Genomic DNA, 17,603 nt, shown 5'->3' on the forward strand with positions numbered 1-17,603 from the left:
ACAGGGACAGGGACCGAGACGACCGCGACAGGGACAGCGCTGCCCCACACACCGGGGTCCGTCACCCATCTGTGTCCATCACCCACCCGGGTCCATCACCCACCCACCTGGTCCCTGTCCCTCACACCCGGGTCTGTCCCTCAGCCCGTCCCTGTCCCTCACACCCGGTTCCATCCCTCACCCGTCCCTGTCCCTCACACCCGGGTCTGTCCCTCAGCCCGTTCCCGTCCCTCACACCCGGGTCCGTCCCTCACACCCGGGTCCGTCCCTCACACCCGGGTCTGTCCCTCAGCCCGTCCCTGTCCCTCACACCCGGGTCTGTCCCTCAGCCCGTCCCTGTCCCTCACACCCGGGTCCGTCCCTCACACCCGGGTCTGTCCCTCACACCCGGGTCCGTCCCTCACACCCGGGTCTGTCCCTCACACCCGGGTCCGAGCCAGGGTCCATCCCCGCCCTGCCCCTGCCCGCCCTGTTGGGCAGGAAAGTGAGGGAATGGGGAACGCAGCGACGGAGAATGTTCTTTATTTGGTACCGCCGGTGATCAGGAGATGGGGAAAGGACAGCACGGGAGGGATGTGGAGGGGCTGGAGCGTGTACAAGGAAAGGGACGGAGCTGGGAAGGGTCTGGAGCTCCAGGAGGGGCCGAAGGAGCTGGAAAAAGGCTCAGCCTGGAGAAAAGGAGGCTCGGGGGGACTTTGTGGCTCTGCACAGCTCCTGACAGGAGGGGACAGCCAGGGGATCAGGGTCTGCTCCAGGGAACAGGGACAGGAGAGGGAACGGCCTCAGGCTGGGCCAGGGGAGCTCAGCTTGGACACCACGCGGAATTTGCATTAATAAAGCGATTAATCCACTCTCACAGGACCCTAGGAAAGAAAAGCTCCACTTTATAAAACGAGGTTTCATTACACACACAGAAAAGAGGAGTGTTTGATCCTCATGAACAGGAACTCCCACGTGGAAATGTCTGCAGGTGCTCAAAGTCCACCCCGCCCTTGTGACAGGCACTGCAGTAACACAGCCTGAGGTCCAAGGACACGCAGGTGACATTTTCCAGGTGACAAAGCCCCTGCAGACCACGGGAGCTGTTCTGTTCTACCTCAGGGTCACACCCAGGTGTTGCTGGATTTCCTCCCGAAAGTGCAGCTGCATCTCCGCTGCCTCCCGGCAGCCCAAGGCCCTGTCACAGGACTGGAAAGTCACCCTGTAGCACAGGCTCCTCCGTCCTGTCCCTGGCTGCTGGAAATTGTCCCTTAGCTGGATGGAAACGACCATTTCACCTGACACCCTCCTGGCAAGGGTGTGAAAAGCCACTTCATCAAAGTCCTCCCCGTCAGGCACCCAGAAGCTGACATCGTGCACGTAGGAAGGTGGATAGAGGGAAAAACTCTTGAAAAGCCTCAACTCTCCCTCAGGAAACTGCCTGAGGAAGCGCCTGTCCCACGTCCAGAGCATTCTCCAGTCGGATATTCCACACAGCAGCATGGCCAGGAGGTCCAGGTTCAGCGAGGCAGAGATAACAACCAGCTCGTGGCTTTTTAATTCCTCAGGAGCTGTCCTGATAACCCCCACACAGGAGCCTGAGGGCTCTGGGTCTGTCCCCACACAGAGGAAATGCTGGATTTCACCAAGCTGCCTTTCAAAAGCAGCAAAGTCACTTAGCTCAGCTCCAAAACTTGTTGCTTCCTGCAGGCTGATGCTGGGTTTGACACCAGAAACGCCCTGGTGAAGGGAATTCATGGTGCCTTTAATGTTATCCACCAACATCTGGACACAGCTGCTCTCCGTGCCCCTGCTAGCTGCAAGCACAAGGAGCATCTCATGGAAAACAGGCATGGAGTGGGGGGTGATCCGACATTTCCTAAAAACTGGCCCAGAAAGAACCTGAAGTGTCCCTGGGGAAAAATCTCCTTTCTTTATTATTGCCTGAGCATGAGGCAGGAGGGAAGGCCTGAGGTAAAACTGCTTTGGAACTGGGCATCCTTCCTGTACACTCTCACCTGTGCCCTGGCCAAAATGGGAACACAAAAGTGTGTCTGCCAGTCCCTGAGACATTTTCTCAGTGCTTGGAGCCCCCCCTGGGCTCAGGGTGATCCAGAAGATGTTGGAGTGGCAAACACCACCGGGGCGACCTTGGTGCAGCAGGGGAAGGCAGGAGCTGATGTTCTGCAGAGGAAAAACTTGGCTGAGCCCTGCACTGAGCTTCTCCTTTACTGTCCTTACTGGATGACTTGAATTCACTTCGAGGAAACCCCTGTGAAAAATAAAAGTGCAAATTACAGACACCATCTGTGATTTCCTTCCTGCGGCCATAATTTGAGTGCAGCAATTCACCCAAAACATTCTTAAGGCAGCAATGACCTGACCAAGCCAAGACTTTCCCCAAAGGTGTTGCACATGTTTGTCTGCAGGTTACAATCAAGAATTCACTGCAATCTGCTGGTAAAAAAAAGGATTTCCCAGTCACCATATCCATTTATCTGACCCCACTGCTGGGCATTCCCACTGAGAGCAGGAGAGCTGCTACTGCCAAAGAGAAACCAATTAGAAAACTCACCTGTTAATTTTATCCACGAGGATTTCTGGCACTCGAAAAGAAACTTTTTGGCTTCCCAGTTGTGTCTGGCAGCTCATGGGTGTGAAACACAGGGGTGCTGTGCTCCGTGTGAAAATGTGGTTCAAAGCACCCTCTACACAGAAGGATTTATCCTGACTCCTGAAAATACAAAACCAGAGCAAAGTCAGCGCTAATTTCTGGTATTTAATGTGCCCCAAGTAGGCAGGAGCAGATGATGGCCAGAGGTCTCTGCCAGCACCAACCCCCAGTCGTTCTGTGTTTAGGCTGAGATTGATATTTGTTCTCAAACGGATGCTTTTGACCTTTAAAATCCTCAGACAGTCTTATTTTTAGAGGGTGCTTCGGCAGGAAGCTTGCATTTTAATGCTTAGAGATGAGCAAGAACTGCAGCTATTTTAAGGAAAATTAAAAGGAAAATTTCAAGGAAAATTTCAAGGAAAATTAAAAGGAAAGTTAAAAGGAAAAATAAAAGGAAAGTTAAAAGGAAAATTAAAAGAAAATTAAAAGGAAAATTAAATGGAAAGTTAAAAGGAAAACTAAAAGGAAAGTTAAAAGGAAAACTAAAAGGAAAATTAAAAGGAAAATTAAAAGGAGTTCCACTCCAGCTAACAAGACACTGAAGGAATATTCTAGCGCTGGGGCATTGTAAGAGCACAAACACCAGAATTCCAGTTTTGCCACGTGATGGTTACCTGTAACCTGTGCATTTGTATCCATCGATAGTCTCTGCTTTAAAAGGATGAACGTCGCTCAGGACAAACCCGGCTGCTGCTGCCACAGCCACGACCTGCCAGCTGTTGTGCCACTCCCTCCGGGGCTGATCCGCAGGAGTCCCTCCCTGGCCACTGCAAAGGGCCACGTGCACCTGTCCGTGCTGTGCCAGCACTTCTGCACAGCTGGGAGGGAAAGCAGAGCAGAAAATCCTGTCAGCACAGCCCCAAATCCCCCGTGTCACGGCCGCCGTGACACTGCAGCCACAGCACCTGGGGCCTCTAGGAAGTGAGAAGCAGCTGTGACAACTGAAATATTTCAGTGTTTGCAGCAGTCAGCAACAGCTCAGGGAGATCTAAAAACTTTTCCCTGCCTATTTTGGCAGAAGAGATTCATGGCTGTGCCTGCACTCAGTTCTGTTGTTGTTTCAGCCACATTTAAAACACCCTTTTGCCAAACCTTTGTTTCCTCCCAGCTTATGATTTTTTTTTTAATTTTTCATTTTCCTATTTATTTATTGACGTGCAATGGAGAACAGCAGACTTTTAGGCAACCAAAACACATTTTAGGTGCTTTATAGTTTTGTTCTGCAGCAGTGCTGCTCTCCTGGAGACAGAAAATCACCTGCAGAACAAAAGGTGTGCAATATTTGTGCTCCTGCCTGCTTGGTCATTCCAAAAAACACCTGGAATGAGGCTGAAAAGCTGTGCCACTGCCGGTAATTAACACGGAATTAATTCGGGTTTACTCACCTATGGAAAAAGCCGGCAAGGAGCTGCCTGTTCTTCACCACCCCGGCCTTCCTCCCGCAGTGAGGGAAGTTGAAATAAATGCGATCAAATTCCCGTTTTCCCGGTAAAAAGTGCTCCTTCAGCTTGGTGCAGTCCACGGAAAACACAACCTCGGCTCCTGCGACAGCAAAACAAGGCTCTGCTGGCTACCAGGGAGGAAAATTTTAAGCAAAGGTGGGAGTGCAAATCCTCCAGGGCGTTTTGAAATAAGCGAGAGCTGCCTGGAGCATTGGGAACGCCAGGGAGCCCTGTGGGGCTCACTTTGCCCTTTGCTCTCAAGGCAGCAGAAACTTCTGAAAATACTTGAAAATAATAGTTTCAGTACTATTTCATCCTGATCAGGTTTTAAAGCATTTCATTTGGCCAGCTGGGCCATTCCAGTCCCTCCCCTGAGACGCCTGGAGGGGCTCCAAGGGACAGAGCAGCGAGGAACGCGCGGGGCAGCGATGCCAGGAGGGTGACACCAGGGTGACAACGGTGCCAGGAGGGAGCCAGCGATGCCATGAGGGTGCCAGCGATGCCATGAAGGTGCCAGCGATGCCAGGAGGGTGCCAGCAGCGCTCTCAGCAGCCGCTCCACGCTCACCCCAGCCCGCACCCACCGCTGTCCCGCAGCCGGCGGATGCTCCGCGCCGCTCCCCCGCGCCCCGCCGCCTCCTCCTCGCTCTCGTAGCAAGTGGCCACCACGTGCGTGGCCTGGGCCCCGCAGAGCGCCGCGGCGAAGGAGAAGTTGCCCTCTCCGAGCAGCAGGACGCGGCGGGGCGGCGGCCCCATGGCCCCGGCCGGGAGCGGCGCTCGCAGCCGGCGGCGCTCGCTCATGACGTGCGGCCGGTCAGCGGCCGCTGCCGGTGGCGTTGTGGCCCCGCGGGCATCCCCGGGGACTCCTCGGTGGCCGCGGCTCCTCCCCCGAGCGCGGAGAGGTGGCGGTGTCCCCGTGAAGGATGCGCTGCGGCATCCCCGGCAGCGGCAGCGGGGATTCGGGCAGCTCGCCCCGCCGCCGTGCAACAGGAAATGGGTGTTGCGTTCAAAAAGGAAAAAAAAAAAAAGGCTGTTTAAAAAGCCTAGGAATCGCAGAGTCGCAGAGACACAGAATGGTTCGGGTTAGAAAGCTGATCTTGTGCTGGGACACCTTTCTCTACCCTAGGTCAGGCTGCTCAAAGCCCCATCCTCAAACACTTCCATCCACTTCCCAGCTTCTCTGGGCAGCCTGTGCCCGAGCCTCATCACTCTCACAGGGTAAAATTTCTTGTTAATACACTTCCAGCACTTCCCAGCTTCTCTGGGCAGCCTGTGCCCGAGCCTCATCACTCTCACAGGGTAAAATTTCTTGTTAATACACTTCCAGCACGTCCCAGCTTCTCTGGGCAGCCTGTGCCCGAGCCTCGCTGCTCTCACAAGGTAAAATTTCTTGTTAATACACTTCCAGCACGTCCCAGCTTCTCTGGGCAGCCTGTGCCCAAGCCTCATCACTCTCACAGGGTAAAATTTCTTGTTAATACACTTCCAGCACGTCCCAGCTTCTCTGGGCAGCCTGTGTCCGAGCCTCACCGCCCTCACAGGATAAAATTTCTTGTTAATACACTTCCAGCACTTCCCAGCTTCTCTGGGCAGCCTGTGCCCGAGCCTCGCTGCTCTCACAAGGTAAAATCTCTTGTTAATACACTTCCATCCACTTCCCAGCTTCTCTGGGCAGCCTGTGCCTGAGCCTTGCCACCCTCACAGGGTAAAATTTCTTGTTAATATCCAGTCTAACCCTGCTCTCTGTCGGGTTGGAGCCATTCCCCCACTCCAGGCCTTTGGGAATGTCTCTCTCCATCTTTCCTGGGGCTCCCATCAGGTACTGCAAGGCCACAATTAATTTGCTCTGAAATCTCCTTTCCAGGCTCAACAATCCAAATTCTCTCAGCCTGTCCTCATAGCAGAGGAGTTCCAGCCCTAGAATCAATTTGGTGGCCTCCTCTGAACTGACCTTTACCTGTACCTGTAATTTTTATCCTTTGACAATCTTTGTGCTGCTTGAATTCCCAAAGGGGAGAAGCAGAGACAGACAGAAAGAGAAGAAAAAGAGAAGAGGAGCAGTGGAAAGGTGCTGGAATCATCATTAGGTGTCAGATAATTGCAAGGTGTAATAAGAAGGTCCCTAATTCCTCAGCAGGGTGATACAAGGTACATTAATTACCCTGCCTCACATATGTGTGTGGTGCCTTTGAGAAGGAAGGAAATTATAGTCTAGAATATCTACAGCAGCCAGGCCTGGGTGTCACCTGCTCCATTTGTGTGCCCACAGCTGCCCACAGGGCAGGGACAGTGTTTCACACAGATAATGACAGAGGAAGGTTTGAAATGGGCAAAGCTGAGCCCCTGCCACAGTTTGTGAGCTCTGTGCTGGGCACTGTGGCCTTGAGAGAATCATTTTGTCTATTTTAGATGATGTGCAGTGGCTTGGAGAGGTGTTGGGTACTGAGAAAATAGTTACCACACAACCTTCCCATTCCAATAATTATGAAACTCCAAACTTATATTTGGCCATGCTAAATGGGAGTTTTCCTTTTCAGCACCCTCACTGCTTTGGAAACAACCCGCTTCAGATTAGAGGGAAACATCAGAGAGGGAATTTCATGTGAGCAGAACGGGGATGATCTGCTGGATGTGAGGAGCTCCTGGGTGATGTTTGTGCCTGGAGATGACAGAGATGTTTTCTGTCATTCTCCCGTGCTGGGCTGTGCTCTGTGCCACCCCAGAACAGGTATTTCAGGTCACTCAGGGAGTGGTTCTGCATTTCAAGTATTCTTGTCTGGCTGACCTCATCCGGTTTATCCCCAGAGAGCTTGCACTCAAAATTCCCATTTCTGGCTGCTGATTTGAGCCTGACGAAACCCCTGTGCTGTAAAAAACATTTCCCTCAGTTGCACTTTCTGGCTAAATTCTTACTATTTTACATTTAATTCCTTTCAGCGTTGACTCTTTTAGGATTTGAACAAAAACCTCATTGATTTCCAGGCCACCACCCTGAGCTGGAACCTCTTTTGTGCAGCCCAGGTGCCCAGTGCTGCTGCACTCCAGGCCTGCAGCTGGAGAAGGACCAAGAAGGAAGCAGGAGAAGCAGCAGAAACCCCAGGAACCAGCGGGGGTTTTTTTGGTGCTGTGATTTCCTTCAGCACCAAAACCATGTGGGAAATGTTCTTCCTGCTTTTTAATCTGTGCTCTGTGTGTGTGACTGGGGTTTGTTCTTGTGTGCAGAGGTTGTGCCTGGCCAGACAAACCAAATTAACACCTGAGCTAATTAGAAACAGCTAAAAGGAAACAGCAGACTTGAAAATGAGGGGGGATTTGGGGTGTTTGACAGTGACCCTGCATCGCAGAGTGCTCATTTTCTTTTTCTCACCTACAGCCATGGGAGGATGTCCTCCCTGCTCAGCTGAGGTGTGCTGTGAGCCCTGCTAACAGAACTTTTGTCTCAGCAGGTGCAAGGAACACAGAAAATAGGTCAGGTCATGACTGGGGCTGATGATCTGTGTGACAGATCTGTCCTTTTTGAAGATGAATTCCAGAAATTCAGTTCCAGTCATGCAGAATTGCCTTTCTACCCCTTTGAAGAGAGGTGCTAGGCAGATGAAGATGCCTGAAAAGGACTTTATAGTGGTTTGTATCACTCAGCAATGCTGCCATAAATCAGATTATTGCTGTAGACATCAGATCCTGCTCAGTGTTTGAAGGGCACTAACAGCAGACTTTCAAAGGGATGTGATTTGCATCATCAGAGCAAGATGTTTTCCTTCTCTTTGGGGAGATGTGTGTTTACTGCAGCCCTGCAGTTTTCCCCTGAAGCTGCTCTGAACTGGCTGCAGCCCCTGGATGTTTCTCCATTGGAGAATTCACACAACTCATCACATGAATCATTGGAGAGATTTAAGATACACTTGTCTTGCAGCCAGCTGTTATCAAATCCCCACACTTCAGGTGGGTTGCAATTGGCTTGGAGCTGTTTTAGCAGTTTAATCTCCATGGGACAAACTCTCCTGTTGCTTGTGAAACACTCTGAAATCCTCTGGCAGCGTTGGAGGGAGAGAGAACACAAGGTGTGATGAGCAAAGTGCTTCTGAACACCCAGATAAGCTGTCCTGGGCACGCCTGCCACCCAAAAACGATGTTGCCCTGCACTTTTTCTCCACCTTTCTCAACCCAACCCAAAACAAACCAATCCAAACTGCTTCTCCATGGTTTTATTCGTTAGTAAACTTACTCAGCATAAATAATACGAGCAGCCGTTCAGTACGGCCGGCACCTGGCGGAGGGAAGAGCTCTGGAATGGCCCTCCAGGGGTGGCTTTGGGGACAGCAGAGCAGCGCTCACTTCCTCTGGGCTCCTGCGATGGCCGGTTTGTCCTCGCGGGTGATGGGGATGCTGCGCTCGGGGACATCGCTCTGCTTGCGGGGAGCGCTGACGGTCAGCACCCCGTCCAGCGACAGCGACGACGTGATGGTCAGCGGGTCCACGTCGTCCGGGATCCGGTATTTCCTGCTGAACTCCCTGGCGATGAAGCCGTGCTCGTCCTGAGCGAAGGGGAGGAGGAAAGTCGTTACCACGCAGCTTTTTAATTAAGGAGTATTCGCCCGGTGCCGCCTTAACCACGGGGTCATGCTCAAAGGGAGTTGGGGCTTTCAGAGGAAAGATTTTCCAGGGAGTTAAAAGGGTTTTGAGGATGAGCTGGAGTGGGGCAGTGCCTGCAGAGTTTACAGGGGGAGGTTTTGTGCCCGCCCTGTGCCAGCCAGAGGCTGCCCTGCACTCTGTGTGCCATTCCCCAGGTGCCACTCCAGCCACACCTGCCCCGGAGACCCTCAGTGCCTGATTTATCTTCCTAGCCAAAAAGGATTCCAGAACTGGTGTCAGGATTCCAGGCCCCCAGTGCTGCAGGAGCACTGCATCTCCTGGTGACACGCTGTGCTCCTAGGGTGACAATTCCAGGGACACAGCTGCTTTGGGGACTGAAAAATGGTGTTATATCCAGCTCTGGGCTTGGCTTTGCGTTTCTGCCTGCCCAGTGTCCACACAGGTCTCCAGAGCCAGCAGGGAGAGGGATGAATGACAGCAGAACAGAACTTTTAAGGATTAGAAGCTGATAGCTGGGCCTAGGAAAGGTAACACACAGGGCAATGCACTGATTTTTTATGTGGCTTGATTGTTACAGTTAATTTTTAGCTCGTTGGACACCTCCCTGCATTCCTGGCCTCTTCCCAGAAAGAGGGGAAGCCCAAAAATGCCCATTTCACAGATGATTTTCCAGTTCAGTTCACAGTTCATGCAACATCAGCAATAAACCTCCACCCTCCTGCTGCCCTGTCTGGGATCAGCTGGGGGGGATTGCATGGAGCATCTTAATAAAAAAATAATAACAAATATTTGAGATGAGCAGGGGGTTGTTCTGCAGCCACCAGGGGTGAGAGTGACTCCCTCAGAGGTGAATTAAAGCAGGGGTACCTGGCGCTCCTCGTGCTTGCCGTGGATCTCGATCATGTCCCCGAGCACCTTCACCTTCAGCTCCTCAGGGGAGAAATGCTTCACATCCAGGTTCACATAAAATTTGTCCTTGTCCAGTCGCATCTGCAAAAACCAGGAGGTGACTTCAGAAAAGAGCAAAAGCAAGGAGGTGACTTCAGAAAAGAGCAAAAACAAGGAGGTGACTTCAGAAAAGAGCAGGTGAAGGTTTCAGCTTAAAAAACAATGCAGTGGGTCGAGGCTCAAGCTGGTCTCTACACACTCACTGACCTTTATTTTGGGATCTGATCTGAGTGGCTCTGTCCCCTGCTGGCCTTGTGCTAATGCCCATCGCTGCAGGACCTGAGATTCTCCACCTGAATTAGTTAAAACTGACTCTTGATTTAAAGCTGACTCTTCATTATGGCTGCTTCACCAGGCAGCCGGTCACTAAATCAAGAGGGACATTATGCAAGGATTAAAGTAATACTTTCACTCCTTCTGCTCGGAATAGCTCCTCAAGCTCCTTGTAAATAAGACAGTTGACTTGCAGGACAGGCAAAGCCTCTTGGCTCAGCCTCTGGGTCCTGGATCTTATTAAAACGCTGCTTTTCAGGGCAGTGATTGTTTGAAATGGGCCCTTTTCCCTCAGCAGCCATGGGCTCCTGCTCTGCCTGGCATGAGGACCCCACTGCCCCTGTGCTCTTCATTCCTCAGGTGGGAGTGGGATTGAAAGTTTGGTGCAGCAGACTGGGAAATTAGGGAAATTAGAGAAATTAGGGAAATTAGAGAAATTAGAGAAATTAAGGAAATTAGGTTCCCTCCTTTCCTCTGCCTGCTCCTAGGGTGATCTGAGCTCTGTCCCCATCACTATGGCCAGACTCGCTCCATCCCAAACAACACAGAGGTGCAAACACAGCACCTTTCCCCAGCCTCTTTCCTTAAAAACAAAACCACCTAGGAGCATCCTCCACGCTCTCAGCTCTCCTGGGCCCCCACCAAGAGCCCGAAGAAGCAAAGATTACCTCCGAGAGTCCTGTCTCTAGCCAACTGGGCATCCGAAGGATGGGGGATCTCATCAGGAAGGGGCTGAAGCTGGGGGAAACAGGGAGCAGCTCCGACTCGGGCAGGTGCTCCCCGAAAATCTGGTCAAAGATACGACTCGGTGCCAACCAAGAGAAGAAAGGTCTGCGGATCAGGGGGTTGTGGATGGTGATATCCATTGGAGAGCGCTGGAGGAGCCTGGCAAACAACTGTGCTGCAGTGCCGTGCCGGCAGCGGGGACAGCTTTATACCCGCGCAGCTGGCCTGGCCTTCCACCCCCCCGAGGCCTCTTGAACAGTGGTGTCAGGGATTTTATTGTCCCACTCCTGGGCCGGGCCCTTCGGCGGTGCCCAGTAGCTGTCTGAGGGATTTGAGCGCGCTGCTGAGGAGGAGGGGGAAGGGGAGAGGAGGAAGAGGAGCCCAATGGGGCAGCAAGAAGGCAGAATGGCCCGGTGCCCGCCCTGCTGCCCACGTGCTGTTTATCCACAGTCCTGGGCAGGCTTGGCCCGTGGTCCAGCTGCCCTGGATGCCAGCGGGATCAATGCAGCTCCTATCTTTGGATAGGAGGAGCAGGACAAGGGGCCCTTGTTCCCAGGACCTCAGCATCACCCAGCAGGGCTGAGCCTGTCCCGGCAGCAAAGGGAGCCCCAAAATCAGGGCTAGGGAAGGTGCCAGGAGGGCTCTGCTGGCATCCTGGCACTGCAGCTGCGCAGCCCAGCGAGCCCTGCTGCCCTCGTGGTGGGTGTGAATCCAGGATGGATCTCTCCACCAACACCTCTTGTCTTTTGCCCACTGCAGAGCACGTTGTTCTGGAGGGAAGAGCCCCACGCTGTGACCCCAGAGAGAACCTGGGCACAGTCATGGCCTCCAGGGTGTGCTGCCCTGCTCCCAGGGGTGCAGAACACCTCTGCCCCTGCACCCAGGGGTGCAGAACACCTCTGGCCCTGCTCCCAGGGGTGCAGAACACCTCTGGCCCTGCTCCCAGGGGTGCAGAACACCTCTGGCCCTGCTCCCAGGGGTGCAGATCACCTCTGCCCCTGCACCCAGGGGTGCAGAACACCTCTGGCTTTGCACCCAGGGATGCAGATCACCTCTGCCCCTACACCCAGGGGTGCAGAACACCTCTGCCCCTGCACCCAGGGGTGCAGAACACCTTTGGCCCTGCTCCCAGGGGTGCAGAACACCTCTGCCCCTGCACCCAAGGGTGCAGAACACCTCTGCCCCTGCTCCCAAGGGTGCAGAACACCTCTGCCCCTGCACTAACCTGCTTTCCTGCAGCTCTCCCCCTAACAATTCACATATTTGCTTTAATTCCTGCCTTGCCTGTGAACCCAAATCACAGGAATGGGTTCAGCTTAGCTTCTGTTGAAGGGCAAGAGCTTCTCTGCCTGTGGGAGCTCACAATTCAAACACAATTCCTGGCTCAGAGGCACTGCCAGAGGCTCTGAGCCTCTTCCTCTCGGCTTGCCTGCAAGAACAGGGAGCAGGATTTGCTCTGTGCAGCAGCCCAGCCATAAATACCCTCTCCAAGTCCCCATTACATCAGCAGCACTGCACCTGCTCCCCCGCACTGCAGGGCTCAAGGCAAGCTCTGCTTTCAGGGTGTGCAGAGCTCAGCTGGGCCCCCCTCCCCTGCTGCAGCCCACCAGCCCTGCTCAGTAAAACTGGATTTAGGCCAGGCTCAGAGCCTGGGTTAACTGGCACCAGCATTGCTCCATGGCCTTGTGCCAAAGCCCGGCCAAGGGAAGAGCGTGGGCAGCAGCAGGGCTCAGGCTGGGGAGGTGACAGCAGTGGGACCTGGGTCCCTGCTTCCCTCCTGCCCTTCACCACTGCAGGAGCAGAGACTGGAGCTCAGCTCCTGGGGAAATCAGGCTGCTCACGGAGGGGTTTGAGCCCCAAGCTCACAGTGGGCAATGGGTGTGGGCAGAGGCTTCACTGCATGAGCTGAACAAGCCCCAGCCACCCACGGGGGCTCAGGGCCACCAGTTCCAGTGCCAGGGACTCCCTGAGCTGCTCCAAGGAGCCTCTCTTGCTTTGGAGCAGCAGAGCCTGGGGTCTGTCCTGCTCCCCTCAGCCCCTGAGTCCGGGCTGGGCTGGGCTGCCCATCCACCCCCTGCTCCAGGAGGGGTCCCCAAGGTGTCCCCGAGGTGTCCCCTGCCCTCCCTGCTGGAATGCAGAGACAAGCTGCCCTGGTCTGGCGTCCTGGGGCCTGCACGGGGCTATTTTGGTCCCTCTTTTTTATCACTCACTCACTCCTCCCTTTGGAATCCACCCAGCTGGAGCCTTGCAGCCTGCAGCCCTCACTCGGAGAGGCAGCGAGGGCTGGGAAGGAAGGCAGACAGGAAGGAAGGAAGGAAAGAAGGAAGGCAAGAAGGAAGGTGTCTGTCCTGGACACGCCATGGCCGCCCGCACCGTGCCCCACGCCTACCCCATGAGCTCCGAGTACGAGTTTGCCAACCCCAGCAAGATCTACGACCAGAACTTTGGAGAAGGTAAGGAAGGAGGTGGGATCCCCCCCTCTTTGCACCTTTCTCCCCTCTGCTGCTGCAGGGCTGGTGGGATTCCCTCTGGGGAGCTTGAGCTCCAGAGCCGGGGGAAGATGGAGCTGGGGAATTTTGAGTGGAGGAACCCAGATCCAATCGAGGGGGAACAGACAGGAAAAAATACAGGAAATAGGGAAAAACCAGGGAATATCCAGGGAATAGCCAGGGAATAGTGAGGGAATAGCCAGGGAATGACCAGGGAATGGCCAGGGAATAGCCAGGGTCTCTCTCTTCATGTCCACTTCCCCATCCATGCCCCTGCTGCCCGTCCCTCCCTCCCTCCCTCGTGCCAGCCATGCTCTGGCATTCGTGCACATGCTGTGAAAACATGGAGCAAAAGCGCTCAGGGGAGGGGGGGAGAAGCTTTTCCAGCCGGGGGGGATGTGGAGAAAAGCTGAGCTGGGGCGTTCAGCACAAAGCTGGGCAGTGGCTGGCCGAGGGGAAGGAATGTGGGCAGCAGCAGAACCATTCAGCACCAGCACAACAGCGTGAAAAGGCAAAAAGCTCCAAGGGAAGCCCCGTGGACAATGGCACACAAAAGGCCTTTAGTTGTTCGCCATCAGCAGTTTCCATGCCCGTCCCTGGCTGTGCAGAGCCCGCAGAGCACCCGGCAGGCCCTCCCCGTGCACCCAACATGTGAAGCTGGATGCCAGCCCCGGGCTCTGGCAGCTCTGGGCAGCCCGGTGGCACGCAGCAGCTGGCAGGGATGTGGCTCTGGGTGGGTTTTAGGGGCACAAAGGTGGGAACTGCAGCAGACTCCACCCCTGCTGTGGGCACGTGGCAAAGGCAAGGTGTTCCCCAGGTCCCAAACCGCTCCTGTGTGCTGCTCCAGCCGGGAAACTCCTCACTGAGTCTCCTCTGCAGGTGTGTCCCCGTCGGAGATTTTAGCCCCTGCCCTGTACCACGGCTACTACATCCGACCCCGCATCAACAAGCAGCTGGAGAGGGGCACCTCGGAGATCTGCCTGAACCAGCACAAGTTCCAGGTGTTCCTGGACGTCTGCCAGTTCCTGCCCGACGAGCTCAGCGTCCGCACCGTGGACAACCTGCTGGAGGTGGTGGGGCAGCACCCGCAGAAGGCTGACCGCCACGGCTTCGTCTCCAGGGAGTTCACCAGGACCTACATCCTGCCCCTGGACGTGGATCCCCTGCTGGTCAGGGCCACGCTGTCCCACGATGGCATCCTGAGCATTGTGGCTCCCCGGACGGGCAAGGAGGTGAAGGCCAGAGTCAACGAGGTGAAGATAACCCAGCAGGAGCAGCCGCTGGGGGAGGAGGAACGGGCTGAGGAAGGAAAAGAGAAGGAAAAATCCTAAAGGCCGCAGATCTGGGAAGGTGGGAGGGACAGGGATGGGGAATCCGCAGTGCCAGAGCCCTGTTCCTCACCTTCAGTGTTTAGCAGGGCCCTGAGGCAGCCACACTTCTGCTTCTCAAGGCTGATGGCTGGGAACAAGAGGGACTTGGAACTGAAAAAAAGAGTGGGACTGAAGTGTGAGTGTGAGTGACTGTAATGCAAGTTTTCTCCTAGGTCAGGTGAGCAGGCAGATCTGCTCTCACCCTTAACTGTGCCTCAGTGGACTGAGCTCTAGCCCAGAAGGGCACTGGGAAGAGAGAAAAGGGGATCCCAGTGCCTGGCTCCTGAGCTGGAGGCTGACACTGGTGGCTGTGCAAGGTGGGTGTTGGTCTGTAAAAGTGCCTGCAGCGATCAGGAGGAGAGAGGAATAAATCTGCCTCTGCTCTTCTCTTGTTTGCCTTGGACTCGTGTTGCTCCTGTGCAGCAGGAGGGGTGGACAGTGCCCAGCTGGCACTGGGCTCACCAGTGGGGACATGGAGGGACTGTGCCACCTCTGTGTCCCACCCCCCCGGCCCAGGGGGAGCCCGGAGTGAGGTGACCTCAAGGACAAAAAGGTGAGAGCAGTGCTGAGCCCTCGGAAGGTCCCTGAGCATCCCCAGAGCTGCAGCTGGAATGAGCCCGAGTGAATGGGGCACAAATGAATGCCCAGCACAGCCTGTGCCCGCCCAGCCCTTTAGCTACGGCACATCCCTCACACACAGCCCTGAACCCAAAACCCTGACGGGAGAGGCTCTGCTCGGAGCCCAGCTGCCTGGCTGTGCCCCAGCCCTGTCTGTGAGGGAGGGAGGGGCTGAGTGTGGCCCCTTTGCAGCCACTGCGGTGCTACGTGAGCAATGTCCCCGTGCTGGGGACAGGGATCGAGTGTGCTGCGCTGGCAGCTGCCGCCCCGCCGGCCCCAGGGCTCAGCAGGTGACAGTTGCCACCCTTGTGTGGTCAGAGCCGAGCCAGGCACACAAAATGCTGTGTCAGTGGCTAAATTTGGGGGTGCCTGGCATGCCTAGTGCTGCTCTCCATACGGAGAGGTGTGCCTTCTCCAAAATCCTGGGGGATGTGACTTCCCCCACTCCCTGTGGCTGTGCCCACCCCGGGGCAGGAATGCCCCCTCAGGCCGTGCCCAGCACATCCCTTGGGGCTGGAACATGGATATCAGGCTGGTTTTTGTCCCCTGCCAGGCCGAGTGGGGTGCAGAGCAGGGCAGTGCCCAGCTATTTTCAGCTCCCTGCCCCGGGGATCAGTCAGATGAGGAGCAGCCCTGCCTGCCAGGCTCAGGGGGCACAGCGAGGGCACTGAGCCCAGGGCAGAGCTGCTGCCCTCAGTGCCTGACCCCCTGCCCTGACCCCTGCAGTAGAACCAGACAAACTGTCAAAATAAAAAATCACCTTTCCCACAGGCGTTGTCTAAGTCGTTAATAATAATTCCAGGGTTAATTCTGGGCTTGGGGCTTTGAATCACCTGTCACCCAGACCCCAGATGAGGAGGGCTGAGCTCTGAGCCCTGTGGTGGGGGCAGAGCCCCAGGGGTGTGTGTGGGCTCAGGCATGGCCACCATTTCCTCCCTCCCCTCCCAAAATCTTCCTCAGACCCACAGACACACTGGCAGCAGCCCTAAAAGGGCTTTGTCCCTGCCCTGGCAAAAGTGCTGCTGGTGCCTTTGCTCCCCGCAGCTTTCCTGGGATGGGGACGAGCTCCTGCCCTGGCTGGGGATGGGGGATGGCCAGGAGAGCACTCACACAGCCTGGCACACGTGGCACAGCCTGGACCATCAGTGCCATCTGTGCCTGCTCAGCAGCTCCGGGGGCTGAAACAGCTCCGGGGCTGCCCTGGGAGAGGATTCTGAGACAAAAGCAGTGCCCAGAGCAGCACAGAGCTCCCTCCTGCATTTTTGATAGACAGTGCAGCTCTGTGTGCTGCACCACACCTGTCCTGGTGCTGAGGGATGCTCTTGCCATAAAAATGCCCAGAATTAGTAGTGATGACCGAATTCTGTGCCCTGGCCATGGCTTTGCTCTCCCCTGTTCACTTCTCTGGCCCTGGTTTTGCTGTCTCCTGTTCATTCTCCTGGCCCTGGTTTTGCTCTCCCCTGACCCTGGTTTTGCTCTCCCCTGTTCCTTCTCCTGCCCCTGGTTTTGCTGTCCCTGACCCTGGTTTTGCTGCCCCTGGCCCTGGTTTTGCTGTCCCCTGCTCATTCTCCCCCCGGGGCTCTCGGGCCGGTGTCACAGCTGTGTCACCAGGCGGGACAGGGGCTGGCAGTGCCGGGCGGGCAGGGCTGTCCCCGCTGTCCCCTGCAGGTCAGGCTGTCGCCGCTGCCGTCCCCGCCGGCAGGGAATGCGGGGTGGCAGCCAAGCGCTGCCGGCCCCGCCAGTGTTTGTGATGCTTTTCTGTTTCTCTGCTGGAGCTCAAAGCGGCAGCCCCAGTGTTTGTGGGAGAGGCTGATGGGAACAGGCTCCCAGCCGGTTTTTTTCGCTCCTTCCCCACAAAGCAACAAAGCCCGAGTTATCCCAGAAATCACAACAGACGCTGGCTCATTAAAACAACAGAGACAGAGACACAGAGTCTGCAGCTTCCCAGGCAGGGACAGGCTCCTGGGAGCACCTGGGCTCTGCAGCAGCCTGAGAACGCTGAATCCCAGCTGTCTGCACACATCTAATCCCAAATTCTGTGCCGTTTCTCCAGCCCCGAGCTGAGGAGCAGTGTCAGAGCAAGGCAGGTCACAGTGCTGCTCACCCAGGGCCCGCTGTGACCCTTCCAAAGCAGAATCCTTCTCCTTCTGCCACTCCTGGGCAGCTCCAAGCTCTGCTGTGCCCTCGGGCAGGGGTGACTGGGGCTGTGAGCCTGGCTGAGAGCGTGGGCACAGCTGGAGAAGGAAGCAGGGCCAGCTCCTGCCACAGAAAGGTGAATTAATGCTCAGCCCGTTTTGGACACCCCTGAGGGATCAGACCTGCTCAGAACCAGGCTGGCTGCCAGCTCAGAGCTGTGGGGCAGAGGTACTGCTCAAGAATGACATTGAAATGGTATCTTTTGGGAGGATCTGTTCTCTTGGACCTGCCTGAGACAAGGTCCCAGGAATTACCCAGTCCTGGGGTGCAGCAGAGACCAGGGCTGTGGTCACTCA

At 55.5% G+C, this 17,603-nt stretch overlaps 3 protein-coding genes across 3 annotated transcripts; 1 reads left to right on the plus strand and 2 right to left on the minus strand.

Annotated features, from left to right (window-relative positions):
• Positions 1-883: 883 nt before the first annotated feature.
• FDXACB1 (ferredoxin-fold anticodon binding domain containing 1) lies at positions 884-5,084 on the minus strand. Its single transcript, XM_064397722.1, has 5 exons — positions 4,679-5,084; positions 4,039-4,195; positions 3,268-3,471; positions 2,555-2,713; positions 884-2,251 (listed from the first exon to the last, which is right to left on the minus strand). The coding sequence occupies exons 1-5, from the start codon at positions 4,893-4,895 to the stop codon at positions 1,093-1,095; spliced, it is 1,896 nt and encodes a 631-aa protein (XP_064253792.1). The 5' UTR covers positions 4,896-5,084; the 3' UTR covers positions 884-1,092.
• Positions 5,085-8,284: 3,200 nt separating this feature from the next.
• On the minus strand, positions 8,285-10,897 carry CRYAB (crystallin alpha B). The gene is made up of 3 exons (XM_064397858.1): positions 10,577-10,897; positions 9,555-9,677; positions 8,285-8,629 (listed from the first exon to the last, which is right to left on the minus strand). The coding sequence occupies exons 1-3, from the start codon at positions 10,772-10,774 to the stop codon at positions 8,426-8,428; spliced, it is 525 nt and encodes a 174-aa protein (XP_064253928.1). The 5' UTR covers positions 10,775-10,897; the 3' UTR covers positions 8,285-8,425.
• A 1,956-nt stretch (positions 10,898-12,853) lies between these two features.
• On the plus strand, positions 12,854-14,595 carry HSPB2 (heat shock protein family B (small) member 2). Its single transcript, XM_064397721.1, has 2 exons — positions 12,854-13,087; positions 14,003-14,595. Exons 1-2 carry the CDS (start codon positions 12,994-12,996, stop codon positions 14,452-14,454), a joined length of 546 nt encoding a protein of 181 aa, XP_064253791.1. The 5' UTR covers positions 12,854-12,993; the 3' UTR covers positions 14,455-14,595.
• The last annotated feature ends 3,008 nt before the right edge of the window (positions 14,596-17,603 follow it).

Source organism: Passer domesticus, chromosome 23, assembly GCF_036417665.1.
Source record: "Passer domesticus isolate bPasDom1 chromosome 23, bPasDom1.hap1, whole genome shotgun sequence".
Lineage (NCBI taxonomy): Eukaryota > Metazoa > Chordata > Aves > Passeriformes > Passeridae > Passer > Passer domesticus.